General features: G+C 55.6%; 5 protein-coding genes across 17 annotated transcripts in view; 3 read left to right on the top strand and 2 right to left on the bottom strand.

The window, feature by feature from the left end:
• Positions 1 to 1343: 1343 nt before the first annotated feature.
• Positions 1344 to 6097, top strand: GFUS (GDP-L-fucose synthase). Of its 5 annotated transcripts, none has more exons than XM_065054630.1 (12): positions 1366 to 1715; positions 2832 to 2919; positions 3057 to 3218; positions 3304 to 3418; positions 3604 to 3732; positions 3801 to 3874; positions 4096 to 4229; positions 4375 to 4439; positions 4582 to 4648; positions 4738 to 4817; positions 5161 to 5260; positions 5707 to 6097. In XM_065054630.1, exons 3-12 carry the CDS (start codon positions 3070 to 3072, stop codon positions 5760 to 5762), a joined length of 969 nt encoding a protein of 322 aa, XP_064910702.1. In that variant the 5' UTR covers positions 1366 to 1715; positions 2832 to 2919; positions 3057 to 3069; the 3' UTR covers positions 5763 to 6097. The 5 variants fall into 5 exon arrangements, with proteins under 5 accessions (XP_064910700.1, XP_064910699.1, XP_064910702.1 ...); XM_065054631.1 differs by having other exon boundaries at positions 1676 to 1851; XM_065054629.1 differs by lacking the exon at positions 1366 to 1715 and adding an exon at positions 2482 to 2611 and having other exon boundaries at positions 2670 to 2919.
• Positions 6094 to 10005, bottom strand: LOC110360031 (protein brambleberry-like). Of its 3 annotated transcripts, XM_065054632.1 has the most exons (13): positions 9902 to 10005; positions 9638 to 9775; positions 9164 to 9301; positions 8876 to 8947; positions 8670 to 8787; positions 8481 to 8588; positions 8210 to 8377; positions 7952 to 8131; positions 7758 to 7845; positions 7378 to 7439; positions 7065 to 7171; positions 6692 to 6756; positions 6094 to 6547 (listed from the first exon to the last, which is right to left on the bottom strand). In XM_065054632.1, the coding sequence occupies exons 2-13, from the start codon at positions 9761 to 9763 to the stop codon at positions 6391 to 6393; spliced, it is 1389 nt and encodes a 462-aa protein (XP_064910704.1). In that variant the 5' UTR covers positions 9764 to 9775; positions 9902 to 10005; the 3' UTR covers positions 6094 to 6390. The 3 variants fall into 3 exon arrangements, with proteins under 3 accessions (XP_064910704.1, XP_021145785.2, XP_064910705.1); XM_021290110.2 differs by having other exon boundaries at positions 9638 to 10005; XM_065054633.1 differs by lacking the exon at positions 8876 to 8947.
• Positions 10006 to 10117: 112 nt separating this feature from the next.
• PYCR3 (pyrroline-5-carboxylate reductase 3) lies at positions 10118 to 12926 on the top strand. Of its 2 annotated transcripts, none has more exons than XM_005504257.4 (6): positions 10118 to 10244; positions 11117 to 11181; positions 11425 to 11604; positions 11802 to 12014; positions 12130 to 12222; positions 12535 to 12926. In XM_005504257.4, exons 1-6 carry the CDS (start codon positions 10163 to 10165, stop codon positions 12715 to 12717), a joined length of 816 nt encoding a protein of 271 aa, XP_005504314.1. In that variant the 5' UTR covers positions 10118 to 10162; the 3' UTR covers positions 12718 to 12926. The 2 variants fall into 2 exon arrangements, with proteins under 2 accessions (XP_005504314.1, XP_021145788.1); XM_021290113.2 differs by having other exon boundaries at positions 10123 to 10244; positions 11003 to 11181.
• A 4244-nt stretch (positions 12927 to 17170) lies between these two features.
• Positions 17171 to 20121, bottom strand: TIGD5 (tigger transposable element derived 5). Its single transcript, XM_065054625.1, has one exon. It carries the CDS (start codon positions 19971 to 19973, stop codon positions 18252 to 18254), a length of 1722 nt encoding a protein of 573 aa, XP_064910697.1. The 5' UTR covers positions 19974 to 20121; the 3' UTR covers positions 17171 to 18251.
• A 5-nt stretch (positions 20122 to 20126) lies between these two features.
• Positions 20127 to 27249, top strand: part of EEF1D (eukaryotic translation elongation factor 1 delta) — a 28981-nt gene continuing 21858 nt past the window's right edge. For 2 of the 6 annotated variants that reach the window (XM_013367557.3, XM_065054621.1), the window contains exons 1-2: positions 20379 to 20515; positions 21862 to 21890. Coding sequence is in view for 2 of the 6 variants with exons in the window: in XM_013367556.3 (XP_013223010.2) it covers positions 20127 to 20515 (389 nt within the window). In the remaining 4 variants the exon portion in view is untranslated. Of the gene's footprint in view, positions 20516 to 21745; positions 21891 to 24853; positions 24925 to 27249 lie in introns of those variants that run through there. The other 4 variants (XM_013367556.3, XM_065054620.1, XM_065054622.1 and 1 more) reach the window with 3 other exon arrangements.

Raw genomic sequence — 27249 nt, 5'->3', positions numbered from 1 at the left:
CTCTCCCCTGTGATCTTCCTTCATGCCCTAATGTTGCTTTAGTAATTAGCTCCAGAATTACCATATTTAAAGCCAGCACTGTGGTTATTCCGCTGCTGCCGCAGCAGCTCTGGCTGTACCACCTCATGGCAATTACTCGGCCAAAACAGGGGTTACTCCTAATTAGTCTTAGAAGCTCACGGGATGCAGGAGGAAGATCTTATCCTCCCACAGGCACCTGGAATATCTTCCTTGGCCCTTTTGCCTTTCCCTGGCTCATCTAATGGATGCTCCACCATTGGAAGTCTTCAAGGCCAGGCTGGACGGGGCTCTGAGCAACCTGATCTAGTTGAAGATGTCCCTGCTCATGGCAGGAGGGTTGGACTGTATGAGTTTTGAAGGTCCTTTCCAATGCAAACTCTTCCATAATTTTACGAGGCGCTGAGCTAGAAGTGTGGATATGGCTGGAAATGGGTGGCTGTGATTCATCCCCCTGCCTGGAGGCAGCGCAGGTGGAACGGGACACGCAGGGAACATCAACGTGAGCTTTCTTTGCCAAGCCTCGGTGTCTCGTGCAGAATCAAAGAGCTGATGCCGTTTGCTGATGCATGGAGAAGAAGCTTCAGTGCTTCATCCCTGGCTCCACATGTGAGAGCAACCGGAGCATCCTGTATCGTGGAGGAGTGAAGTTGCACCAGGACTGAAGTCACTTGTGGGAATGGGATTTTGGAGCTGGGAGAACTGGGGACGCGCTGGGCTCACCCAGCTGGCAGAGGAGTCAGATGCTTCCATGGTACATGGGTGATCACATAAGGACAAGGTGACATGTTACGATGTGCAGGGGGGAAATATGACACCACCACCCCCACAGAAAGGGGATCCTCAAGGATTCAGCTTTTCTTGAGATTTTCCCAAAGGAAAAGGGCATTTTCCTCTTCCAGGTCCTACCCAGGAGAAAGGAGGAAGGGGAAAGCGAGTGAAAAACTGTGATATCTTACACCTGAGTCTTTGCTCTTTTGGGGGAAACTGTGAATTCCTGGCTGGGTATCCCTTAATCCAGTTCTTCACCATTTTAATTTAGAGCGCTGGCAAGTGCCTTTGCCTTGCAGGAACCCCGAAGGAAAAGCCAGCTGGAGGGGGGACTGCCTTGGAAACCATCCCTCACCCACCGGAAAGCTCCGCTTATTTTTAACCTCAGTTTAAGCGTATTAAAGACAATTAAGCTTTTTTTCATTGAAATCGCTTTTGATGACCTCCGTGTGTCGGGGTGGAGCGGGGGGGGCGATGTGCCGGTGTGACTCCAGGCGCGGACTCAATTTCCCGAGGAGCCGAGCGGCGGCGCCCGGTGACGGCGGGGAGGTGGCAGGAAGCGGTGCCGAGCCCCGCCGAGAGCCGGGCAGCGCCGAACCGAACCCAGCCGAGCACTTCCGAGCCCCGCCGAGGGCCGGGCAGCACCGAGCCGAACCCAGCCGAACCTTTCCGAGGGGAGCCGAGGGCCGGGCAGCACCCAGCCGAACCCAGCCGAGCCCTTCCGAGCCCCTCCGAGGGCCGGGCAGCACCGAGCCGAACCCTTCCGAGAGGAGCCGAGGGCGGGGCAGCGCCGAGCCGAACCCAGCCGAGTTCCGCCGAACGCAGCCGAGAGCCGGGCATCGCCGAGCCGAACCCCGCCGAGGGCTGGGCAGAGGCGAGCCGAACCCAGCCGAGTTCCGCCGAGCTCAGCCGAGCCCCGTGCCGGGGTGAGACCGGACCCCCCGCCCCATCAGAGAGCGTTTCCGGGGGCAGCACCCCCACAAAGCGAGGGTGCTCGGGGGGTGTAGAAGTTGGGGGGTCCCCAAAGGGAGGGGATAGTATGGAGGGAAGAGCACCAGGGGGGTATGAAGGGGCCCCCGCGGTGGGAGGCTGTGGTTTGGGATAGGGGTGGCGCTGCGGGAGGGGAGCTGGGGTGCGGGAAGGAGGGGGATGCAGACCTAGGGTTTGGGGTGCAGGAGGAGGTGTGGAGTGCAGACTTGGGATTTGGGTGAAAGGGGTGTCCAGAGTGCACACCTGGGAGGTTTAGGGTACACTGGAGTCGTGGGGTGTAGAGCAGTTATAGGGTGCAGAGTGAGATTTGGGGTACAGCAGGGGTCCAGGGTGCAGACATTGGATTCGGGGTGCAGGAGGTGTGAAGGGTGCAGACCTGGGGTTTGGGGTGCAGGGGGGTGTCAGTTGTGCAGACCTGGGATTTGGGGTGCAGGGGGGTGTCCAGAGTGCAGACCTGGGGTTTGGGGTGCAGGGGAGGTGTGGGGTGCAGACCTGGGGTTTGGGGTGCAGGGGGGTGTCAGTTGTGCAGACCTGGGATTTGGGGTGCAGGGGGGTGTCCAGAGTGCAGACCTGGGATTTGGGTGCAGGGTGTGCCAAGTGTGCAGACCTGGAGTTTGGGGTGCAGGGGTGGTGTGTGGGGGGTCTAGAGTGCAGACATGGGGTTTGGGGTGCAGACCTGGGATTTGGGTGCAGGGGGTGTCAAGTGTGCAGACCTGGAGTTTGGGGTACAGGGGTGGTGGTGGTGGGTCTGGAGTGCAGATGTGGGTTTTGGGGTGCAGGACTGGGATTTAAGGTGCAGGGGGAGGTATAGGGTGCAGACCTGGGATTCGGGGTGCAGGAGGAGATCTAGGGTGCAGACCTGGGGTTTGGGTACAGACCAGGAACTCGAGGTGCAGGAGGAGATCTGGGGTGCTGACCTGGGGCTCCAGGGAGGTGTGGGGGTGGAGGATGAACCTCCGTTTCCAGAGCCTGTGTGGCGCCACGTGGCAGGATCTGGCCCCTGACCAGGTGCTGCGGGAGCCCACAGGCCACCTGCTGGTTTCCTTAATTAGCAACTACAGCTGACGAGTTTCTGCTGCCCCGGCCTGGCCACATCACCATTAAAACACACGGCTTCCGCTTTCCTTTTCCCCTTTGCTGGTAAACCTCCACCCCCAAAAAAATAATCCCACCAACCTGGTGCGTGGTGATGCTCCTGGGTGCCCACGCCAGGGTGGGGATGAGCTCAGTGGTCCATAGCGAGGTGCACCCCAAGGTGACCCCAGGTGACCCCGCAGGGTTTTGGCCACAATGGAGGCAGCGGGACTGGTGACCAAGCGCATCCTGGTGACGGGTGGCACCGGTTTGGTGGGAAGAGCCATCGAGAAGGTGGTGGCTGATGGAGAGGGGCGGCCGGACGAGGAGTGGATCTTTGTGTCCTCCAGAGACGCTGACTTGACGTGAGTTGACCACGTGGGTTTGCGCATGGGAAGCCCCCAGTCTGCTCTGTTTGACCCCACTGAACCCCGAAATTTCTCACCCCAGGAGTGCCGCAGAGACCAAAGCCCTGTTTGAACGGCACAAGCCCACCCATGTCATCCACCTGGCTGCCATGGTCGGGGGCCTCTTCAAAAACATCCGTTACAACCTGGATTTTTGGGTGAGCACCCAGCAAACAGGTAATATTAGGGTCCCTTAGGATGCTGCCCCCACCAAGGTGGGACATGTTGTGGGGCCAAACCAAAGCTCCTCTGGGTTTTGGGGTTTTTAATGAGTTATTACCCAGAGGGTGCAGCATTTTGTATGCCCCCACCCCATAACTCTGACAAATCTCTCCTTGTCTAGAGGAGAAACATCCATATCAATGACAATGTCCTGCACTCAGCGTACGAGACTGGGGTGCAGAAGGTCGTCTCCTGCCTTTCCACCTGCATCTTCCCGGACAAGACAACATACCCCATTGATGAGACCATGGTGAGCACCTCTGTCCCCACCCCAGGCAGGGGTCCTTGTCCTGCTTAACTCTGCTCTCTTGTCCCCAGATTCACAATGGGCCACCTCACAGCTCCAACTTCGGCTACTCCTACGCCAAGAGAATGATCGATGTCCAGAATAGGTGCGGGGGGAGGACATGGGAGACCGCCCATGGGCTGCGAGCACCCTCTGGTTTTTGGGGCGAGGGGAGTCCCCTGGGGCTCCCAAAAATTAAATGGAGCTGGGGAGACACCTGGGCTCAGCAGATGGAGATGGTGGTGGCTGGGGTCAGCTCTTTGTTGGAGAGGGGGGGTGACAGAAGCTTGTGGACAACCCACCTGCATCCTCCCCACTCTCACCCAGGGGCTACTTTGAGCAGCACGGCTGCCGCTTCACCGCTGTCATCCCCACCAACGTATTCGGGCCTCATGACAACTTCAACATCGAGGATGGCCACGTCTTGCCGGGGCTCATCCATAAGGTCTACCTGGCCAAACGTGAGTGCGGTGGGACTTATGGGGTTTTCTGAGGGGAGGGTTGGGGGTTTTCTCCCCAACGTGCTCTGTGAGCTGCTTGGCAGGGTAGCTGGGGGTGGTGGAGATGGCTCTGATGTTCATGGCCATGTTCTTCTTCCTCCCGCAGAGACTGGCTCTGCTTTGACTGTCTGGGGGACAGGCAAGCCCAGGAGACAGTTCATCTACTCCATGGTATGTGTGGCCATGGGGAGGGCAGGTTATGGAGCTGGGGGGGCTGATGTCTGAACCTCAGCAGGGTCTGAGCCCACCTGGGTTGACCTGGGCAGCATTGACCATCCTCAGGGTTGGATCCCCTTGTGATGTCTCTCCACAGGACCTGGCTCGGCTCTTCCTTTGGGTCCTGCGGGAATACGATGAGGTGGAACCCATCATTTTGTCAGGTAAGTCCCAGTTTACCCCCCCTTAACCTCTCCTCCAACCCCTTTCCAAGAAGATGGAGGAATGGCCACCATCACGGCCTTCTCCACAGTGGGAGAAGAAGATGAAGTCTCCATCAGGGAGGCAGCAGAGGCGATCACGGAGGCCATGGACTTCAGGGGAGAGGTGGTTGTATCCTTCACCGTAGGCTGGTCCCCACTTTCCACCAACAGCCATAGGACTCTAGAGGAGATTCTGCAGTCCAGAGCATCAACAGGTTGTCAGGCATTGGAACAGGCTGCCCAGGGCAGTGGTGGAGTCACCATCCCTGAAGGGTTGAACAGACACAGCGATGAGGTTCTCAGGAACACGGGTTAATGCCAGTGTTGGGTTAACAGTTGGACTCTATGATCTTGAGGGTCTTCTCCAGCGCAAATGGTTCTTTGACCCCTCCCACCATACCATCCAGGACACAGTGGGACAGGGCAAGACACCGTTTTCCCCCTTTGGTTTCCCTTAATCCTTCCCATCCCAGTTTGACACCAGTAAGGCAGACGGGCAGTTCAAGAAGACGGCCAGCAACGCCAAGCTACGGCGCTACCTGCCCGGCTTCGAATTCACCCCCTTCAGTCAAGGTGAGATGGGGACTCCATGAAACATGGAGGTTCTAGCGCTGCAATGAGCTGCAGTGGCTTCATGATGGACCATCCTTTCAGTACCTAAAAGGGCTGATAAGAAAGATGGGGATGGACATTTTAGCAGGGCCTGTTGTGATAGATAGGCCAAGGGGTGATGGTTTTAAACTGAGAGAAGATTCAGACTAGATATAAGGAACAAATCTGTTATCATGAGGGTGGTTGAACACTGGAAGACGTTGCCCAGAGAGGTGGCGGATGCCCCGTCACTGGAGACATCCCAGGCCAGGCTGGACGGGGCTCTGAGCAACCTGATCAGGGTGAAGATGTCCCTGCTCATGGCAGGGGGGTTGGAGCAGACGACCTTCAAAAATGTCCCTCCCAACCTAAACTATTCCATGAACAAACTACATTCCTCAAATCCATCCCATCTTCTCCCTCCCCAGCTGTGAAGGAGACCTGTGCCTGGTTCAGTGCCAACTACGCCAACGCCAGGAAGTGACGGACCAACGCGGCACCGGCATCATCCTCTTCAACTCAGGGTTGTCCTTTGCTGGGACAGAGGACGGGGCTTGGGGGTGACAGTGACATTTCCAAAGTAAAAGGGGGCCAGAACCCAGGGAACAGCCCCCACCTTTCTGCCCAGGGCAGGGGGGGGAGAAGGTTGGGGCACCCCAAAGGTGCTGGGACCTCAGACAAGGTGGTGGCCACCCAGTAGGAGCCACTACTGCCTCCTTGGCCACACCGAAGCAACTGGTGGCTCCTGCTGAGGTGTAATGATCTACACTGCTAATTACCTGTAATTAGACTGTAATAAAGGGAAGGTGATCAGGGTTATTCCTCTGCTGCAGGAATGGGTGGTTGCTGCTGCATTTGGGCATGTGGGGATGGTTCCAAAGTCCTCAGCAAAGCCACCCCATTGAGAGGGGGGGAGCAAGGAGAGAAAGCTCCAGCTGTAAATACAGCATTTATTAAAATATATGCAAATAGTATAAAATTGCGGGGATGAGGAACATCTGCCCCTCAGCATGGTCCTGTACCAGATGGCAGCCATAGGGTCCCAAGCACCACCATGGATGTTCTCCACCAAAAAAAAGTGGTTTAAAACCCCTCTGGGAGGAGGTAGAGGGTCAGATATGGGGGGATGAGTCCATGGCCAAGCTGCTGCACAAGGTTCTACCGGTGGTGTGGACGTGGCAGAAGTCCTGCCCAGGGATGGCTTTTTTCCGACATCGCTGCCCAACCCTGGTGAGCCCCTGGCACGGGGACCGTGGGGACAGCAAGGACCTATGGAAGAGAGAGACCCATCAGCAGCCTAAAAAGCTCCCAGAGGGGTTGTTCCCCCACTGGCAGGTCACTGGCTGTACCCTGAGGTGACACTAGCCCCAATGTGTCCCTGGAGAAGGAATGTCCCCTATGGTTGGCACTCACCTATCGCTGGCCAGAGACTGGATTGGGCTGTAGGGTTTGACACCTGGGGCCAGCTCTCGCATCACCTAGTTGAGGAAGAAGAGGTTTGATGGGACACCTAGTGACCCTCCTGTCCTGCAGGAGATGTCCCTTGTCCATCCTTCCTTGGAGGACACCTCCTTCCACCCAAAAGTTCTCCTTGGGTGTCACGTCCCCACAAGTGCTGTGACATCAGCCCAATCCCTCTCCCAACAGGGTGTCCAGCACCCAGAGGTACTGTCACCATGAGGACACCCCAATCCTAGAGGGCCTAACCCTAAGGAGGACCCAGGAGCGGAGTCTGGCCCAAGCTGGGGACATCCCACCCAGCACCCACCCCTAAAGTCAGGCTTACCCCATATGAGCTCAGCTTAGACCTCCAGCCACCAGGGACAGGTGACACTCGTCCTAAGCTGGGGACATCCTGTGCCATCGTTGGGGACTGCTCCAGGACTGAGGGCTCTGCAAGAACATGGTGTGGGTGGTGACACACTCCCAGCTCTGCTGTCCTCAAGTGCTGGATGGGGACAACGTGGGGTGGTGGACATGTCCTAACATAGCTTGAGGACACTCTGGGGTAACAAGAACACCCCAGCACAGGATGGGGACATGCTGGGGCTTCAGAACTCCCACCCCATGGACATCCCCTCTACCCAGCCAGCTCTCACCTTGCAGGCAGCTCATATCCATCCTGTCCAGCTCCTCCTGCAAGAGCTTCAATTCACGCTCCCTACATGAGAAGAAGGAAACCCAGAGCTCCATCACCTTGGTGGCTCCTTCCTCATCCTCATCACATTGGCAGCCCCTTCTCCAGCCTTCCCACACCCTCCTCTAGGTAGAAACAGGGTAGGAAGGTGGGATGAGGTGCCCAAAAGCTGCAGACAAGCCACCAAGATGTGTCTTGCTGCCTCTTGAGGACCAGCAACCCCTTCTGGGGACCTCTGCCAGATGGCAGCAGGATGGGACATCCAGGATGGGACATCCATCCAGAATAGGTCCTAGAAGCTCCCAAGGGTGCCATGTCCATGTCCCCCCAACCATCTCGTACCTGTCCGGGGTGGAGGTGAGTTGGTGGCAGGGAAACGCTGGCCAAGCTTCCTCAGCATCACGGTGCATGGCTGTCACCAGCCACTGCCCTGTGGGGAAGCGAGAGGGTGGGAGAGGGCAGAGCACCCCCAGGGCACCCCTTGAGCACCCCCAGGGTGGCATGTCCCCAACCAGGTCCCCCCACATCATCCCCACCTGTCACCGCAAGGACCAGGAGAGCAGAGAGCGCTGGGATGCTGAGAAGCTCGCTGAGGGCGCGGGAGGTGAGGAAGAGGAGGAGGAGGGTGACACGGGGTGACGTGGGGACCAGGAGTGTGACCAGCAGCATAAAGCAGGAGCCGTGGAGGATGCAGGAGGTGAAACTTGGGCTCCAACCTGCGGCATGAGGAGCAAGAGCATGGTGTTGATGCTCACCAGCACCCATCCACCCACCAGCACCCGTCCCCAACTGACCAGCTGGGTCAAGGTTGGCGTGGAATTGTTGCAGGTGGTTCTCCAGCCAGTTCTGTGCACCCTCCATGGCCACCAGCATCAGTCCCAGGCTCTGGTTGACCTGTTGCAGCTTCTCCATCACCTCTTCCACCTGGTGCTGCCGGGTCAGCAGAAGGTCCAGGTCACTCTCTGTGCATGGAGATGGATGTAACGTCGGGATGAGCTGGTGAAGCTGAACCCAGGGGTGACCCTGGGCAAAAAGAGCTGGGAGTGGGGTTTGTTGTGTTCCCACCTAGTTGGGAATGGACGTCCCGGGCTCTTTCCTGCACACGGTAGAGGTCGGACAGGACAACCCGGTGCTGTTCCCGGAGCCCTGTGGCCCCACGGGTGCTCACGTTCCCTGCAGGGAGGCACGAGAGGGTGTGTTGGTCCCAGAGATGGGACACAGGGATGTAGCAGCATCCCAGCTGGTGGCTCTTACCCATCTCCTGGATGATGTCCTCCATGAGCTGGGCCACCTGGAGCCGCTCACTGGTGACAAGGGTCTCCTCCAGCCACTGCAGGCTGCGGTGGATGGGGGTCTCCAGTTTCGGCCACTCCTGGGGTGAATATTGGGGTGGCGGTGACAGGGGTGACCCCACAGCCCCCAAAAAACATCACCCTACAGTGATACCCACCACCACATACCAGATAGATGCTCATTTTCCCACCTCTGCACCCCAAAATGTGCCCACAGTGATTAATCTCCATCCCATGGTGCTGCAGAAAGAGCAAGGCCAGGGGTGTGAAGGGGATCAGGAGCAAAAACACCAATCACCATGTGGGAAATGAGCTAAATAGGGCTGGTTTTACCCCAAAATGAAGATGAGAGGCTGAGCAAAGGTGGGCAGCTGCAGCTCAAAGTTTGGGATTTTTTAAGGGGGAATTGCATAGGGTTACTAATAGGATTTGGGGTGCCCTGTCCCAGCATCTTACCGCGTCTGGAGTGCAGGGGGATGTTTGGTGACCCTTAGTGGCCCGGCAGTTGGACCGGTCGACCCCCAGTTTGGCCAACTCCTCCTCCTCCTCTTCCTCACTCAGGTGGGTGCAGGACGAGCGGAGTTGCACCACGACCTGGCGGCAGCACCGTTGTCAGCACCCACGGGTGCGGGTACGGAGGGGTGGGTTTTGGGTGTGGAAAATAAGGAGAAAGGTGCAAGCCCACCCCAGCACTTGGCCCTCACCCCCCCAAAACCATCCAACATAGGATAGGGGGCACCCTACACCTCACAAAAAGGGTGCCCAGGGTGGGGGGGTCCCAGTGAACCCCATTTGCCAGTTGGGGTGGGGGGCGCCCCACTGCCACATCTGATGGTGGCAGAGGTGACAGTGCCCAGCACGTGGCTTCAGCCTGGAACAGCTCGTCACCCGTGGTCATGTTGAAGGGCACATGTCGGGGGGGGTCCCCACCTCCGGGGGAACCCCCAGTTCCAGGGGGGTCCCCAGGTTCTCCAGGGGGGTGCTGAGGCCCAGGCACCCAAAAAATCTGGCAGCAGCACAGAAGAGCAGCAGAACCCAGCAGCTCCGGGGCAGCATGTTGGGTGGGTCCTGTTGGGAGATAGAGAGTGGGGAGCACCCCCAGGCCGGGAGCAGCCCCCCAAAAACCCACAGACCAGTTTGGGGGATCCCCCGCCTTCACGGGACCCACCCCATTGGGGGACCCCCCCAGCATACTCAGGGGTACCAAGGGTTTTGGCCACATCCCCGGGGCAGGACTGGGGAACGCGTCCCCACCCTGTTTTCCCGCGGGTTCCCCCCACGCGTGGAGAAAAACGGCCCCGCACCTGCGCAGACGCCCGCCGTTGGCGCAGGCCCCGCCCCTTATAGAGACGCACCGCCAATGAGCGGGCGGGGAGGGCAGAGCGTGGCCAATGAGTGATGGGGGGCGTGGTCTGCGAAGGGGCGTGGCCGGGAAGGGGGCGTGTCCGTGCAGCGATGGAGGCGGCGGAGCTGCGGGTCGGGTTCGTGGGCGCCGGGCGGATGTCGGGAGGTCTGGCCCGGGGGCTGCTGAGGGCAGGTACGGCCCGGGGAGGGCGGCCCGGGGGTCCCTGCCCCACAGAGGGGTGTGGGGATATGGGGACAGCCCGGGCTTGTCCCCTCCTTGGGCTTCGTCCCCTATAGGTCAGCGTGGGGACATGGGGACAGTCCTGTCTTGGCTTGTCCTTGGAGTCCCTGCAGCGTAGATCAGTGTGGGGACATGGGGACAGCCCTGTCCTGTCCCCTCCGTGTGATCCCCGCCCCATAGAGTGACATGGGGACAGCCCTGTCCTGTCCCACTCCCCAGGGTCTCTGCTCTTCCTGGAGTCCCTGCCCCATAGATCAGTGTGGGGACATGGGGACAGCCCTGTCTTGTGCCCTCCTTGTGATCCCTGCCCCACAGAGTGACGTGGGGACAGCCTCATCCTGTCCCCCTCGCAAGGGTCTCTGTCCCAGAGATCAGTGTGGGGACATAGGGACACCCTGGCTTGTCCCCTCCCTGGAGTCCCTGCCCTGTAGATCAGTCTGGGGACACAGGACATCCCTGTCCTGTCACCTCCTTGCAAGCCCTGCCCCACAGAGTGACATGGGGCCAGCCCTGTCTGTCCCACCCAGGTGTCACTGTCCCATATCACTGTGTGGGGACAGCCCTGTTCATACTCCAAAGTTAGGAGGTGGCCTCTGCTTTTGGGGTCACCTCCCTTGTCATCACACTGTGACACAACAGGGTGCCCATAGCTGTCCCCATGGGGTGCCCGTGCCAGCTGTCCCTGGTTCCCTTTGCTCCATGTCCCCCAGGCTGGAGAAGACGAGCCCGTCCCATCTGAAATCGGGGTCCCCAGGTTGCACTGGGGTGTCCCCACCACCCTGGGGCCACCCCGGCCGCTCACCCCGGTCCCCGTGTTCCCCAAGGGAAGGTGCCAGCCAGCAGCATCATGGCCAGCGCCCCCTCGGACAGAAACCTTGGCGCTTGGCGGGTGAGTGGTGACACAAGGTGACAAACCACCCCGTTGGGGGTGGGAGGGATGTTGGGGTGATTTGGGGCACCCTTTTCCCCACCCACGTGGGGAGATTTGGCTCATCAGGTCTGGGTGAAAACCAGGCAGAGCTTTGATGGCTTTGCTTTGGTCCCCAAGCTGTGTCCTTGCATGTGACTTGCCCATGGGGATTTTGGGGGTGGCGGATGCTAAATGGTGACACCTCTCCCTGTTTGGGGACAGGAGTCGGGGTGCAGGACCACCCACTGCAACCTGGAGGTGCTGCAGGAGAGCACCCTGGTCTTCCTGGCCACCAAACCCCACGTCCTGCCGGGGGTCCTGCAGGAGATCCGTCCTGCCGTGGGGCCCCACCACGTTGTTGTCTCGCTGGCAGCCGGTGTCACCCTCCAGACACTGCAGCGGGTGAGCTGCTTCTTCCTTCTCCTCCTCCTCCTCTTTCTCATCCCATTTGCACCCAAGCCCGTGGAGAAGGACCACGTCCCCACCCGGGTTGCATCGCCATGGACCGCGCTTCTCCAGCGATACCCACCAGTGTCTCAGGGCACTCGTGGGTGCTGCTTGGAGCTGTCACCCCTTCTCCCATCCCCATCTCTTCACAGCTTCTTCCCGCCGGGACCAAGGTGCTGCGGCTCATGCCCAACCTGCCATGCGTGGTGCAGGCAGGGGCGATGGTCTTTGCCCGGGGCAGCGGTGCCGGTGATGGAGAAGCCGCCCTGCTGAAGAGTCTCCTGTCCTCCTGCGGGCTCTGCGAGGAGGTCCCCGAATCCTACATCAACATCCACACCGGCCTCAGCGGCAGTGGGGTGGCCTACGTAAGCACCTACACTCAGCGGGACGTGGGACGCTGACAGAAATCCCACCCACACGGGGTTGGGGTTTGGGGTCCCCACTTTTGTCACGCTCACCCCCGATGCTCTTCTCCTCCAGGTCTACTTGTTCGCTGAAGCTATGGCTGAGGGAGCGGTGAAGATGGGGATGCCGAGCGGTTTGGCCAGCAGGATCGCAGCTCAGACGCTGCTGGTGAGTCGGTGCCATTGCTCGGGGGACAGGTGGCATCACTCCTCTCCCTCCTGCCCCGCAGCTCCTACCAGGGCTTGGGGACCCTGTCACCATCAGTGCTCTGGGCTTTGTGGCACCTGGCAGTGTGGCAGAGTGAGGGAGGATGTGTTGGATGGTGTCATGCCTCAGTTTCCCCTCTTGAAGCCAAATATGAGGTCACCAGGAGATAGCGAAGGGCATGATGGTGGGACAAATGCTTCTATCTAATCCCTGGACAAGGAGAGGGGGGTTTGAGATGTCCCATTCTTTCTGACCCGCCCTGGTCTCCCGTAGGGTGCAGCGAAGATGATGCTGGAGACAGGGGAGCACCCGGCGAAGCTGCGAGGAGATGTCTGCACGCCCGGGGGCACCACCATCCACGGGCTGCACCAGCTGGAGAAGGGCGCGCTGCGGGCCACCGTCATGAACGCCGTGGAGGCGGCCACCGAGCGGGCACTTGACATGGCCAAGGACTAGTGGGGTGGCTGCGGATGAGCCCCTCTGTCCCACCCCTTGTGGGGTAGGAGAGGTGATGGGGACCAGACCGAACACCTTCAGGGAGCAGGAGGACCCTGACACCCCCAGGAGACCCCGGCTGGGGGTGGGAGGTGGTGTGGACATGGATGCACATCACGTGGTACCTCTGCAGGGCTGGGACAGAATAAATGTGGGTAGCAGGATGGTAAGTGTAGTGCTTCCTGGTTCCTTCAGTCCTGGGGGGGCTATTGCACCCAGCATGGGGTCACCATCATGGGGAGGTGACAGCCATGGGCTCCTGGGCCAGCACGGATGGAGCTGGTGCCACATAGGGTTGGTGCTCACCAAGAATGGAGCTGAAGCCATGTTGGGTTTGTGCTCCCTGGGGATTAAGCTGATGCCACGTTGGGTTTGTGCTCACTGGGGATTAAGCTGATGCCACGTTGGGTTTGTGCTCATCAGGGATGGAGCTGTTGCCACGTTGGGTTTGTGCTCACTGGGGATTAAGCTGATGCCACGTTGAGTTTGTGCTCATCAGGGATGGAGCTGATGCCATGTTGGGTTTGTGCTCACTGGGGATTAAGCTGATGCCACGTTGGGTTTGTGCTCATCAGGGATGGAGCTAATGCCACGTTGGGTTTGTGCTCACTGGGGATTAAGCTGATGCCACGTTGGGTTTGTGCTCATCAGGGATGGAGCTGATGCCATGTTGGGTTTGTGCTCCCTGGGGATGGAGCTGCTGGTGGCTCTACACTCACCAGTGCTATGTTTGGATGTATGGCACTGGGGACAGGGATGGGCTTTTGGGGACAGGATGACCCCAAGTCAAGCCTGTTGGGGCTGGGCAGAGTGGCCCCATCCCTGCAGTGTGAGGGAAGGACCATCGCAGGTGCCATGAGGATGCCAAGGGACCTTGAGAAGTGGGGAGCTGGCAGGATGATGTTCTGGGGATGAACACAAAGAAAGGCTTTGATTTCCCAACTCAACACCAAGCAGGGGTGGCAGGTGCTTGGGTGCCCGCTCCTCTGCTCGGCTCTGGAAACACGTCCATGAACATGGAGCTGCTATCCACATCCCAGAATGGTGTCTGAGAAGTCAACCAGCCAAAAAACCACCTCTCACCGCATCCAGACACCAGCATCACCCCATGGTCCTGCAGACGGGTCGTGCTCCAGCAGTGAGGTGGTGGGATGGAAGCACAGACCCACCCTTGGCCCTGGGGTGTTGTAAGTCAAGGAAGAAGAAACTCAAAGCTTGGCTATCTGAGCATTTTACATGTCCTAATTAAGCTTTGTTTGCCTCCCAGCACCTGCACGGATGCAATTAGTGAAGATTTGTGAAGCACTTTTGAAGATGAAAGGCTTTTTCCAGGCAAAACATCACTGGTGAAACAGCTGGGTGCTGAGCCTGCGGCTCCTACGGCTCTGACCCCATGGCCCCGTATGCTGGTGATGCCAGCAGACAGAAACACAGAGTTATTTTGGTTGGAAAAGACCCTTCAAGATCATCGAGTCCAACCATTAACCAAACCCTGGCACTAACCCATGTCACTAAGCAAGTCATTATGTGTCTGTTCAAGCCTCCAGGGACGATGACTCCAGCACTGCCCTGGGCAGCCTGTTCCAATGCCCCACAGCCCTTTCCATGAAGAAATCTTTCCTAATATCCAATCTAAACTTCGCCAGACGCAACTTGAGGCCATTTCCTCTCATCCTAATGATCTTCATCTTTCTTTGCTCAGTGCTAGTTTTAATAAAAACAGTTTAAGTTCCATTAATTTTATTAAAAATGCCAGCAGGTAAATTATTGCTACCACCTTCCTGCTGGTGCTCCTGCCTTCAAGAGAGGTGTCTCATCCTGCCCGGTGAGATCATGGAGCAGATCCTTCTGGAAAACATGGCAAAAGATATGGAAGGAAGAGGGAATTGGTGTCTTCATTGAGGGCAAACTGTGCCTGACAAAGGTTGTGGTCTTCTACAATGGAGTGACAGCGTTGGTGGACAAGGGAAGAGCTGTGGATGTCATCCACCAAGACTTCTGTAAAGCCTTTGGTATGGTCCCACACAACGTTCCTGAGGTTAAATTGGAGACAATACGGGTTTGGTGGGTGGACTGTGAGATGGATCAGGAATTGGCTGGATGGTCATGTCCAAAAGGTTACAGTCAATAGCTCAACATCCAAGTAAAGAATGGTGTCCCTCAAGGGTCTGCATTGCGACCAATATTGTAATATCTTCATCAATAACATCGAGGGTGGGGTGGAGTGTCCCCTCAGTGAGTTTGCAGGTGACACCAAGCTCAGCGGTGCTGTTGATTTCCCTGAGGGACGGGACCCACCCAGAGGGACCTGGACAGGCTGGAGGTGTGGGCCCAGGTGAACTTCATGAGGGTCAACAAGGCCAAGTGCAAGGTCCTGTGCCTGGGTCAGGGCAACTCCCAGTATAAATCCAGGTGGGGGATGGATGGATGGATGGATGGATGGATGGATGGATGGAGAGCAGCCCTGTGGAGAAGGACTTGGGACACTGGTGGGTGACAAATGGGACATGACCCAGCAATGTGCACTCACAGCCGAGAACCCACCTGTGTCCTGGGCTGCACCCAGAGCAGCGTGAGCAGCAGGTGGAGGGGGGATTCTGCCCCTCTGCCCCATGTCCTGAGCCCCCTGAGCTCTGTGTCCAGCTCTGGGGTCCCAGCACCAGCCAGACATGGAGCTGTTGGAGCGGGACAGAGGAGGGACATGGGAATGGGCCAAGAGCCGAACAGCTCTGGGGAGAAAGGCTGAGGGAGCTGGGGGTTCAGCCTGGAGAACAGAAGCTCTGGGAAGAATTTAGTACGGCCTTTCTGTACTTAAAAGGGTCCATAAGAATGATGGGGACAGACTTCTGAGCAGGGCCTGTTGCGACAGGACAAGGGGTGATGGTTTTAAACTAAAGGAGAGGAGATTCAGGCCAGACATGAGGAAGAAATTGTTGGCCCTGAGGGTGGTGAGAGCCTGGCCCAGGTTCAGAGAGAGGTGGTGGATGAACCATCCCTGGAGACATCCCAGGCCAGGCTGGACGGGGCTCTGAGCAACCTGAGCTGCTGAAGATGTCCCTGCTCATGGCAGGGGTGGCACTGGATGACCTTCAAATGTCCCTTCCAACCCAAACCATTCAATGATCGGATGTTCTCACCTCCCAAACCAGTTTGGTTGACTGTCCAAGAGGTGAAAATCTCCAGCCTGGTACCTTCTGCTGAGCTTCACAACGTCTTTGTCAAATTGAAGACTCCTTTAAATCACAAATGACCACTTGAAGTGAGCCACATCCCAAGCTCTAAAAATGTTTTCGTAGGGTTTTTTTGGGTGCAAAAATTATAAAAATAAGTAGAAACGTTGTTTTACATGATTACATCCCATTGGTGGATGGAAGTCTGCAGTCAAGCGTGGCAGCGTCAAGCTCTGAACACAAATAATGAGGAAACCAAAGCGGAGGGAGAAGTGCGAAATGGGTGAGACACCACGCAGCGTTCTGGATGTGAATGTGGCAGCAGCCCAGCAGCAGAAATTGGGGTTGATTGGTTTTTTTTGGGGAAAAAAATGAGCATTTCTTCCCTAATCAAAAGCTTTTCTTGACATTGGTTCTGCAGGAGTTTCATGAGCTGAAAGGACGAACCTCAGCTCCAAATTTGACTTTTTGTGTGTTTCTTTTTCCTTGCTCCTCCCGAAATTCCCTGGAATTACATCTGGAATATTGTGTCCAGTTGTGGCCCCTCAGTTCCAGCAGGACAGGGAACTGCTGGAGAGAGTCCAGCGCAGCCACCAAGATGCTGGAGGGAGTGGAGCATCTCCCGTGTGAGGAAAGGCTGAGGGAGCTGGGGCTCTGGAGCTGGGCAAGAGGACACTGAGGGGTGACTCATTCATGTTCACAGATATATAAAGGGGGACTGTCAGGAGGATGGAGCCAGGCTCTTCTCGGTGACAACCCATGGTAAGACAAGGGGTAATGGGTTCAAACTGAAATACAAGAGGTTCCACTGCAAGAGGAGAAGCAACTTGTTGGGGTGAGGGTGGCAGAGCCTGGCCCAGGCTGCCCAGGGAGGTTGTGGAGTCTCCTTCTGTGCAGACATTCCAACCCCCTGGACACCTTCCTGTGTAACCTCATCTGGGTGTTCCTGCTCCATGGGGGGATTGCACTGGATGAGCTTTGAGGTCCCTTCCAACCCCTGACATCCTGGGATTCTGTGATTCTGTGGAAGCCTCGTTTACCAGCAAGTTAACCCTACTAATAAAGGTAAAAAGTTAATTTGGGGAGCAGTCACAGCGACTCGGGTGTCTGCCCGGCCCTGCTGTGTCAAACAGTCATGGAACGTGATGGAGAAGACACCACCGAGAGGACACAATGGCACAGGGGTCCCTGTTACGCCCACTGGGATGGCTCTGTGTGACCATTTATAGACGACAACCCCGAAGTGGGAATAAAAACCCATTTAATTTTCATAAACTCTGCAGTTATGAGACAAAGACCCCACAAAGTAAAAACACCCACCCTGCCCGCTGACACGGGGCACGGCAGCACCGATGAGTTGTTGTTGTGTTTTCTTTCCTCCTTTCAATAATCGGCTCAACAGGTTAAATTTAATCCAAATCAGGTCACGAGCTGCTAAATTCCCATCTGATGCCCCCAGTATTTCAAGGGGGTGCTGGTGCGTCCGTCTCAACTCGCGATGGACGTCACGGCAACAGCTGCATCCTCTGCACCATCAGATGTGTCCTCCAGCCCCAGCCACCCCCAAACCTGCTTAGGGTCACCTCAACCCTCATCCGCAGAGCCTTTGGCTTTGTGAGGATGCTCAGACGATGGAACCTGTGGTCTCTGAGTGTTCACGTTGTGGGGCTGGGAATGACAGAGGTGACATTCTCCAGAGAGCTGCAGCTTCAAGTGTCCCCGTCCCTATCCAGTGCATGAAGAAAGTTGCCTTAAAGCAGCCCCAAACCTCCCCGGTTTAACAGAACTCAGTTTTAGCAGTGGGAAGGGTGTCACCAGCAGAACATTTACCTTACAGCAGCCTGTCCAGGCACAGCTGTGCCCACCTCAAAATGTGGGGAATTGCTTAATTTAACTTGCCCCATCGTCCCGACTCCTCGTGGTGATGCCAAGCAGGTCCCTCCTTCACCCCTTCTCCCCACAGGATTTGGGGGGTCTGGGCAGCATGGGGGGCACCCACCCAATTCTAGTGGTACCAGTGATCAAGGTGGGGGGACCACCCCAGCTCAGTCTCATGGGTTTTAAAAAATAGCACCTCCTAAATACACCGAGAGTGAGGAAAAACCCTCAAATACACAACAAACGGGGTGGTCATCGCCCAAAAAATCCCGTTAGCCCTAAATTGTAACCCCCAATAGTAACACAGGGGGGTTCGGGCCTACTGAGCCCTGGCAATGAGAGGAGCTGGCACCTCCCTGGGACAACTGGGGTGTCCCCAACCCCGTATCGTGCACCCCAAGCGGGGTGGTTGGTTGCAGAGATGTCACGGGATGAGGATGTTCCTCCTTAGGAACGGGGGCTGCCGGCGCGGTGCAGCCGCTGGGCCATGCTGATGAGGGAGCGGAGCTGCACCAGCTTCAGCGGCCCCACTTGCCGGGGGTCCTGACCCTCCAGCCAGCGCAGCGCCGTCTCCAGCCCTTTGATGGCTTCCCGGGCCGTCGGCAGCAAACCGTTCCCTCCTTCCCCACCCCTCCTGCCGCCCCCATCTCCACCGGCGGCCTCCTCCTCATCCTCCTCCTCCTCAGCATCCTCGTCCCCATCATCATCCTCTGTACCCGGGGCGACATCGTCCAAGTGCAACCACTTGGCCACCTCCTCGGGAGCCAAGCGCTTGTAGGCCAAGGCGGCCAAGTGGGTCAAGTCGCTAAAGATTTTGCCGTCGCCGCCGCCTTCCTCCCCACGTGGGGGGTCTCCGTGCTCTTCCTCACCAGGCTGGGGCTCAAAGGCTGCACGGAGCCCCAGCAGCCAGCACTTCTCAATGGAGCCGGCGGGGATGAGGTCCCAGGAGAGGCCGGCCAGGTACAACATGTCCTTGAGGAGGAAGGAGCGCACAAAGTCCACGGGGCCGCCGGAGCCGCCTGCCACGCACGACACGGCCAAGCGCAGCAATTCCCGCTTGTAGAGCTGCTTGAAGGCCGACACCACCCCCTGCTCCAGCGGTGCCGGGATTCGGCCTCCACCTCCCGCTGAGCCGCTCCCAGTAGGGCCCTTGGAGAGGAAAAGGGCACGGATGGAGCCGTCGGGTGTTTGTAATGGGGGGGATTCCTCGGGGTTTGTTCCGGACGGGGGTGGCGGGGAGCTGAGCAACAACACAGCCTTTTGCTGCAAGCAGCTCCGGCGCAGGTAACGTTTGACACCCGGCACGAAATCCTCGAAGAACCAAGCCCGGAGAAGCGCCGGTCCCAACCTGGCTTCGGGGCTGTACCGGTAGCAAGCGGGGAATTTGTCCTGGTTGTGATGGCGGAGGCTGGGGGGATCGCGAAAGCCGCCGACCACCAGCGGCTTGAGCTTGTGAGAACCCGTCAAGTTGGCGGCCAGCAGCACGGTGACCCGGTGGCGGGGAGCCGGCCGCCGCCGCGCCGCCGTACCCGGCAGCAGCTTCCAGTAGAGCCCGGTGACGTTGGCGTTGTAGATCTGCTCATCGCCGTAGCCGCCGGCGTCAGCGGCCGGCGCGGCCTCGGGAGCCCGCTCGGGCTCGGCGGGGAGGCCGCCCTCGCCGTAGATGCGTTGGCTGGAGATGCCGTGGCGCTTCTGCCAGCGCCAAAACCAGCCATGACTGGCCTTGAAGGTACATTCGGGACCGTAGATCTGCCGGGCGAAGGCTTCGGCTTGCGCCTGGATGAGGGGCCCGGAGAGGGGGACGCCGTGCTGGCGGAGGGCGAGGAACCAGTCGTAGACGGCGCGGTCAATCTCCTCCTCGTTGGCCAAGCGCATCTTCTTGCGTTGGGTTCCCACCTCCCCCCCGAGCTGCTCCAGGAACCACCGCAGCTTCGCCTCGTCCTTCAGCCAGCCCCGCAGCGTCCCCCCCGGCACCCCGAAAGCCCGGCACACCGACGCCTGCCGCTCGCCCTTCTTCACCCTCTCGATGGCCTGGAGCTTGTCCTTGATGGAGTAGGCGCGGCGAAGCGCCATCTTCACCGACACCCCCCCGGCTGCCGCGCCGCTGCCCCGCCGCCCTCCCGCCATACCGGCCGGCCCCCCACCCGCCTCCGCTTGCCCCCCGGGCATGGAGCTGCCCCCGCAGCCATGGGCCGGCGCGGTACCGGGAGGGGGGCGCGTTATAACCGGGGGGGCGGGGATGGGGGGGGGGGGCGCGGCGGCGCCTTTGTCTCCGCTCCGGCTCCGAGCCGGCCGGTAAGGGCGGGGCGGCGCGCAGCGCGCATGCGCACCCCCGTAGTGTTTAAAGAGGGCCGCTCCTCTCCCCCCGTTTTTTCTGGTGGACTCTTCCCCACGGCTCCGCCAGCGCTGTTGGGTTGTACCACTTTGGGAGAAAAGGGGGGGAGAGCGCGCCCCTTGGCTTCCCACCTCCCTGCTTCACCCCGCCCTTCAGGGCTGATCCACCGTGGGGAAGTGGGGGGGAACGAGGCCCGCGCGCTGAGAGCGCCGCGTTGTCTCTACGCGCCACCGTCCTCTTCCCCCCCCCCCGCCCGCAGCGCGTGTGGTCCACGCCGCTCCCACAAGCCCCCGCGCTCGGTGGGTCGTCTCCTTTTGCCTGGTGGAGGCCGAGCGGAGCGGAGCCGCCCGAGGCCTGGCCGGGCCCAGCGCTGCCGGTGAGTCCCGCTCCCCTCACTGTCCCCCGGGGCTCTTCATCCCGTTCGTGTGGCCCTTCGTCCCATCCCCGGACCTCGGTGATGGGAGTTTTGAGGGTCCCTTGTTTCTTTGAGAGAGCGTCCTTCATCCCATACCCGGGCCTGGGAGCCCCTCATGATCTGTGGGTTCTTTCCCTCTCAGGAGCCAGGAGGGGGGTTGTGGGGGCTCATCACGTCCCTTTCTCCCTTCACAGTCCCCAGGAAAGAATAATTACCCCACTGTTATCTTTAAGGTCTTTTTTGGGGGGGTATTTTGGGGATATTTATGGGGCTCCTTCCCTCGCAGTGGCGGGAAGTTTTGGGGGGACCCTCATTTCTGTGCGTGTCTCTTCTTACCGTCTTAGTGAAGGAAAATCGTGGGATTCCCTCATTGCCTGTGTCATCCTTTCCTCTTCACATCCTTGGATGTGGGGTTGGTTCCCCCCTACACCCCAATTATTTATGGGGTCCCTGATGATCTCCTGTCTGAGAGACCTTAGGGTGCCATTGCTCTTTGGGGTTACTTTCCCCCCTCAAATTCCCAGATGATAATGGGGTGATGGCCCCCACAATCTCTAAAGTTGTTTTGATGTTATTAAGTCTGGGAAGGGAGTTTTGGGACCCCCCCATTCTGTGTGAGGTCTCTTTTCTCCTCACTCATTGAATAAGGATGTGGGGGGGGTGCCTTTTCCCCTCACAGGCCTAGAGAAAGGGGGGTTTTGGGGTTCCCTCTCTCTGGGGTTCCTTCCCTTAGGTAGGTGGGCACAAGATCACCTATTTACAGTGTGTGTCAATGCCCTAAACTTGTCCTCTCTTTTGGGACATGGGGGAAGATTCTCTCTCTTTTGGGGTGCTGGTTTTGGGGATGTCTCTGCTACTTAGAGCTTCATCCATTTGGGGATCAGGCCGTTCCTGCCCTGGGAGGGGAGTTTTGGGGAGCCCCTGGTGTTTCAAACCCCTCCATAACCTTGACAAAGCTGCTGGCACCCCCGTCCTTTTTGGTTTTGTTTTTTGTTCCAACAGCTCACACAGGAGGTATCAGCTTCATAACTATATTTGGGGAGGAGCGGTTGTGCCGAGGCCACTAACGTGCTCTTGGGGGGGTTATAAAGAATTACAGCGAGAGCTAAAGTTGCTGGGGCTGCTCCTCTCTCATTTGTCCCCTCTTGGTGTTCACCGAGATCAATATGGGTTTTGTTCTTTCACGTCTAGATCGTTGCTTTGGAATTGATTGTAATCTGATGTCCGCAGTCCTGTCGCGCCCAGTGTGGAGGAGAAAATGCTTTTCCTTGGCTATAAAGCTGTAATTCTTTCCTCTCCTTTTCTAGGTGTGTCCTCTTTCTCCCTGACCTTGCAGGTATGCCTTTTTTGTTTCCTTTTCACCCAAGCTGTTTTATTTTCAACTACTTTTTCTTGGGAAAGTGGCTTCTGTTTCTCCCTAGTGCTGATTTCCCACGTCCTTGATTATTTCTTCGTTAGCAATCAGCGGCTTGAAGCAAAGACTCGTGTGTTTTTAGGGGATGGAGGCTGGGAGTTGTCGTCATTTCCCTGGCTAAAGGTTCGCACGGAGCTTCGTGTTACAGCAACACTGATCCCTCTCCTCTGCGTCCTGCTGCTTATGAGTTGGGGGAGAGCCAGTTTAGGGAGCTAAACCAGCAAAATAGCAACATGACACAAGCGTTAATATTTTATTTGGCTTTATCTACTTGTGTTAAGTTGGTGCCAGCGCCGAGGAGGGGCTGGATTTGCTCCTTTTGGCTGCGAGAGGCCGTCAGATCCTCTCGGTGTGCAACCAACCTCCATTCTTTTAACTCCAAATCACCAAAAAAGAACAAAGCAGGAGGTGGTAAAGGTTTGGTGTCTTTGCTGTAGAACAGGTAGGTGTGGGGCTGCTGTGTCCAGCTGGCTGAAAAACGGCTCTGGATTTGTGCAGGACTGTGGCAATTTTGGAGAAGAAAAGATGCATTTGGCTCGAAAGGCATTTGCAGTGCAGATGATTTGAGTGTGGCACAGCTCAAATGGCTGTAAAGGTGCCTATGGGCCTAATTGCTCTTCTATCTGCTCTGTCTCTGACATCGAGCCCTTTTCTTGGTTTCGTGGTGTTTATTTTTCTGGCTGCTGCTGGGATGAGTGTTCAGGAGCTTTGGTGTGATATGATGGGACAGGAGCACTGAAAATAAATATATGACAACATTGGCCTGGTCAAAATCAGCCAAGGCGTGTAAGCAAATAGGGGATTTGGGATAAATCTGTCCCATCGGTGCTGGCGGAAGAGCAACCGGTGTTGATTTAATCACTGCATGGCCCTGCAGAAATCAGGGTTTTCCTGTCTAACTTTTGGGGCTGTGTCCATGGGCTGTTTTTTGGGGGTCAAACCGCAGCAAAATGCCCTGTGTCTTTATCATCCTGTGTCCCCTGATGCCCATTTTTGACTTTTTCCCTTAAAAACGGAGTTGAACCCTGCTCGTAACCTTCCCTTGCAGCCGTCACATCCCTCCAGAAATCAGTGACAACCGAGATTTTCTGCTCTCACACATCTCAAGACACTTATTTATAACCTGAACAACCCCCCCGAAAAACCACATTTATTTTATAGGCCGCTCAATTGAGGAGAAATGCGACTTTTTTGTGGACGCGAGACAAAGAGAGGCTTTCATTAAACCGATAAATAGAGTTAACTTTTTTTGGCTACAGCCTTAGGGGAATGTGTTGTACGCTTTTGTTTTACTGACTTAAAAAAAAAAATAGGGATAATGCAGCCAAATAGCTGGAGTCCGTAGCTTATTTTGGATTTAGGGAACGACAATAGAGACCTTTATTTTTAACTTGATGCGTTTCCCTGCAGCGCAGATATTTTTCTGGCTTGAAATACCCAGGACGTGGTGACAAGACCAAACCCAAAGCTCTGAAGCAGTAGCTCTGATTAAAAAATGTTTAAGTTTATTGTAAGGCCTCTTTAACAGTCCATGGGAGGCCTAAGCATTCACCTGTGATTTTTTTTTTTGTTAATTATAATAAATAATGAAGATTAATAAGATAATAATAGCGTTTGTCTTTCCAGTGGCTTCATGCTCTGTAAAATCACACAGAATCACAGAATCAACTGGGTTGGAAAAGACCTCAGAGATCATCCAGTCCAACCCTTGGTCCAACTCCAGTCCATTGACCAGATCATGGCACTAAGTGCCATGTCCAATCTCAGTTTAAAAACCTCCAGGGCCGGTGAGTCCAGCACCTCCCTGGGCAGCCATTCCAATGCCTGACCACTCTGCAAAGAATTGCTTTAATCTCCAGCCTAAATTTCCCCTGGCAGAGTTGAAGCCCATGGCCCCTTGTCCTATTGCTGATGCCTGGGAGAACAGACCAATCCCCACCTGGCTAGAACTGCCCTTCAGGTAGTTCTAGAGAGTGCTGAGCTCAGCTCTAAGCCTCCTCTTCTCCAGACTAAACAAGCCCAGCTCCCTCAGCCTCTCCCCATAGGGCTTGTGTTCAAGTCCCTATCTGATAGATTCTTCACTCACAGATTTGTGTTTCTTAAACACTTGTTATAGTTTGCTGCCTCTGTCTCAGCTTATTAATTTAGCTTTGTGCTAAAAAAATGCTCTTTAAATGAAGAAACTGCTTCACTTCCGAGAAGTGTTACTTGGCAGCTTTGTCATGGTTTGTGTCATTAAAATCCTTATATTTGCCTTTTGCCACATTCCTCTGGGAAATCTTATGAACACGGAGTAGAAATGACTATTGTTTTCAATTTTTACTTGTGTTTGTAAATTTATTTCGTTGGTAATCTGGTCTTTATCATAACAGAACTAAAGTTTTGGCCCCTCATGGCGACTTGTTTTCAGATAATTATATTGGGGGTAAATTCCCTTTGTGAAGATTTTTCCCTGGTAATAATCTTTGTGAAAACACTTGAAATTCCTGTGAGCCCCAGGGAGCATTTGTGGTCTCTTCATTTTGGGGGTTTGTGTTATTTCCTTGCAAAAATATATGCATATAGAAATATATGTAGTTTGGTGAACATGAGATGTCTTGTCAGGTTATATAGTTGAAGTTCTGCGTAAATCTGAAATTCCACCATAAATTTTCACGTGTCGTATCGATCCTTTTCCTGCAAGATAATTAGGCTGAGTTTGGGATATTTGTATTTATACTGCTTTTTAGTTAAAATGGAAAGGACCTGGTCGCCTGTGGTGTTGGTAACGTCGTTGTGGAGTTAACCAGCTGTAAGTTGAATTATATATATTACGGACGGGGGAAATTAACTGTATGTTAATACATTGGACCTTTGTCATTCTGTGCCCTTCCTGACCAGCTGCTGCATCTGTAACACTTGAAATATTCTCTAACATTATACTTTTTTTCTTAATGCTCTCGTAGGAGCTAAAAAAGTAAGTATTCTAGCTAAGTGCTCTTTGTACTTTATGGTAAATTTGAAATATAGGGACTGATTGAAGGCGTCTTGGTGCAGATTTTGTTCCGATTTCTGCTGGAAATAAGTGTATTTTTATGGGTTTATTTGTTAAATTTGGCTTTGTCTTGCTTTGATTTGAGATGGTTCTTTGATTTGAGGGAACCTCATGATCATTTGAGTCCTTGATAATGTTCTTTGGTCTCAAGAGCAATGTAGAGGTTGAAACTTGGGTGCTTGAAGCTGTTTGAGGGCTTGAGGAGAATCACCTATAACTAGAAACAATTAGAAGCAAAACCCAACAGCATAACAAAAATCCCAACCACACAAAAAACAACACTAAAAAAACCCCTCAAAACAACAAACAAAAACTAAACAACCAAAAAAACTCACCAAAAAATCAGAAACAAACAAAAAAACCCCACAAAGAAACAGAAACAAAACCCCAACTGACCAAACTCACCAAAACCAGAAAGAAAAAGAAAGGACCAAAGCAAAAAATCTACACAAAATCAGAAACAAACCAGGAAACCAACGAAACGTAAAACGGACTAAACATAAAAATCCGCAAAAAACAGAAAGCAAAAAAACTCAACCAAACAAAAAAATTAGGAAAAAATCCCAGAAACGAGCAAACAAAGCCCAGAAACAAAACAAAAACTCAACAAAAACCCCATGAAAAAACTAGAGAAAAAACCCCTAACAAGTAACAAACTCCAGCAATGCAATAAAACAAAAACTGAACCAAACAAACCCACAAAAAAAACAAGTAAAACAAAATACAAACCACGAAAAACCAGAAACAAAACACAAAGTGTCAGGGACTGGAAGGGGCCTGGAAAGCTCATCCAGTGCAATCCCCCCATGGAGCAGGAACACCCAGATGAGGTTACACAGGAAGGTGTCCAGGCGGGTTGGAATGTCTGCACAGAAGGAGACTCCACAACCCCCTGGGCAGCCTGGGCCAGGCTCTGCCACCCTCACCCCAACAAGTTGCTTCTCATATTTAAGTGGAACCTCCTGTGTTCCAGTTTGCACCCATTGCCCCTTGTCCTGTCCCTGGTTGTCACCCGAAGAGCCTGGCTCCATCCTCCTCACACTGCCCCTTTCCATCTTGATCCCCAGGAATGAGTCCCCCCTCAGTCTCCTCTTGTCCAGCTCCAGAGCCCCAGCTCCCTCAGCCTTTCCTCACACGGGAGATGCTCCACTCCCTTCAGCATCTTGGTGGCTGCGCTGGACTCTCTCCAGCAGTTCCCTGTCCTGCTGGAACTGAGGGGCCACAGCTGGACACAATATTCCAGGTGTGGTCTCCCCAGGGCAGAGCAGAGGGGCAGGAGAACCTCTCTGACCTACTGACCACCCCCTTCTAACCCACCCCAGGTACCATTGGCTTCCTGGCCACAAGGGCCCAGTGCTGGCTCATGGTCACCCTGCTGTCCCCAGCACCCCCAGGTCCCTTTCCCCTACGCTGCTCTCTAACAGGTCATTCCCCAACTTATACTGGAACCTGGGGTTGTTCCTGCCCAGATTCAAGACTCTACACTTGCCCTTGTTCTATTTCATTAGATTTCTCCCCACCCAACTCTCCAGCCTGTCCAGGTCTCTGGATGGCAGCACAGCTTCCAGTGTCACCCACTGCTCCCAGCTTCATGTCATCAACAAACTTGCTGACAGTCACTCTATTCCCTCATCCAAATAATTGATTATTATATTGAATAATACCGGCCCCAGCACTGCCCCCTGAGGCACTGCACTAGATCCAGGCCTCAACTGGACTCCACCTTATTGACCACAACTCTCTGGCTTCTTCCCTTCAGCCAGTTCACAGTCACCTCACTCCCCGCTCATCCAGACCGCACTCCCTCAGTTCAGCTGTGAGGATGCTGTGGGAAACTGTGTCAAATGCCTGACTCAAGTCAAGGGAGATCACGTCACCGCTCTGCCATCATCCATCCTCTTGTTATGTCCTCATAGAAGTCAATGAGGTTGGTCAAGCACGACTTCCCCTTGGTGAAGCCATGTTGACCGCCCCTAATGACCCTTTTATCCCTGATATGCCTTGAGATGGCACCAGGGAGAAGTCGTTCCATTGGTTTCCCATGGGTGGAGGTGAGGCTGACCGGTCTATAGTGACCCGGGTCCTCCTTCTTGCCCGTTTTGAAGACTGGAGTGACGTTTGCTTTCCCGCAGTCCTCAGGCACCTCTCCTGTTCCCCAAGACTTGACTAAGGTGATGGAGAGCAGTCCAGCAATGACCTCAACCAGCTCCCTATTCTCTTGCTTATGCAGTTTTAATTGTGCATTTT

This window comes from Columba livia, chromosome 2 (assembly GCF_036013475.1).
Source record: "Columba livia isolate bColLiv1 breed racing homer chromosome 2, bColLiv1.pat.W.v2, whole genome shotgun sequence".
Classification (NCBI taxonomy): Eukaryota; Metazoa; Chordata; class Aves; order Columbiformes; family Columbidae; genus Columba; species Columba livia.
Note: the sequence above shows the minus strand (reverse complement) of the source record. Positions and strands in the feature narration are given on the sequence as shown.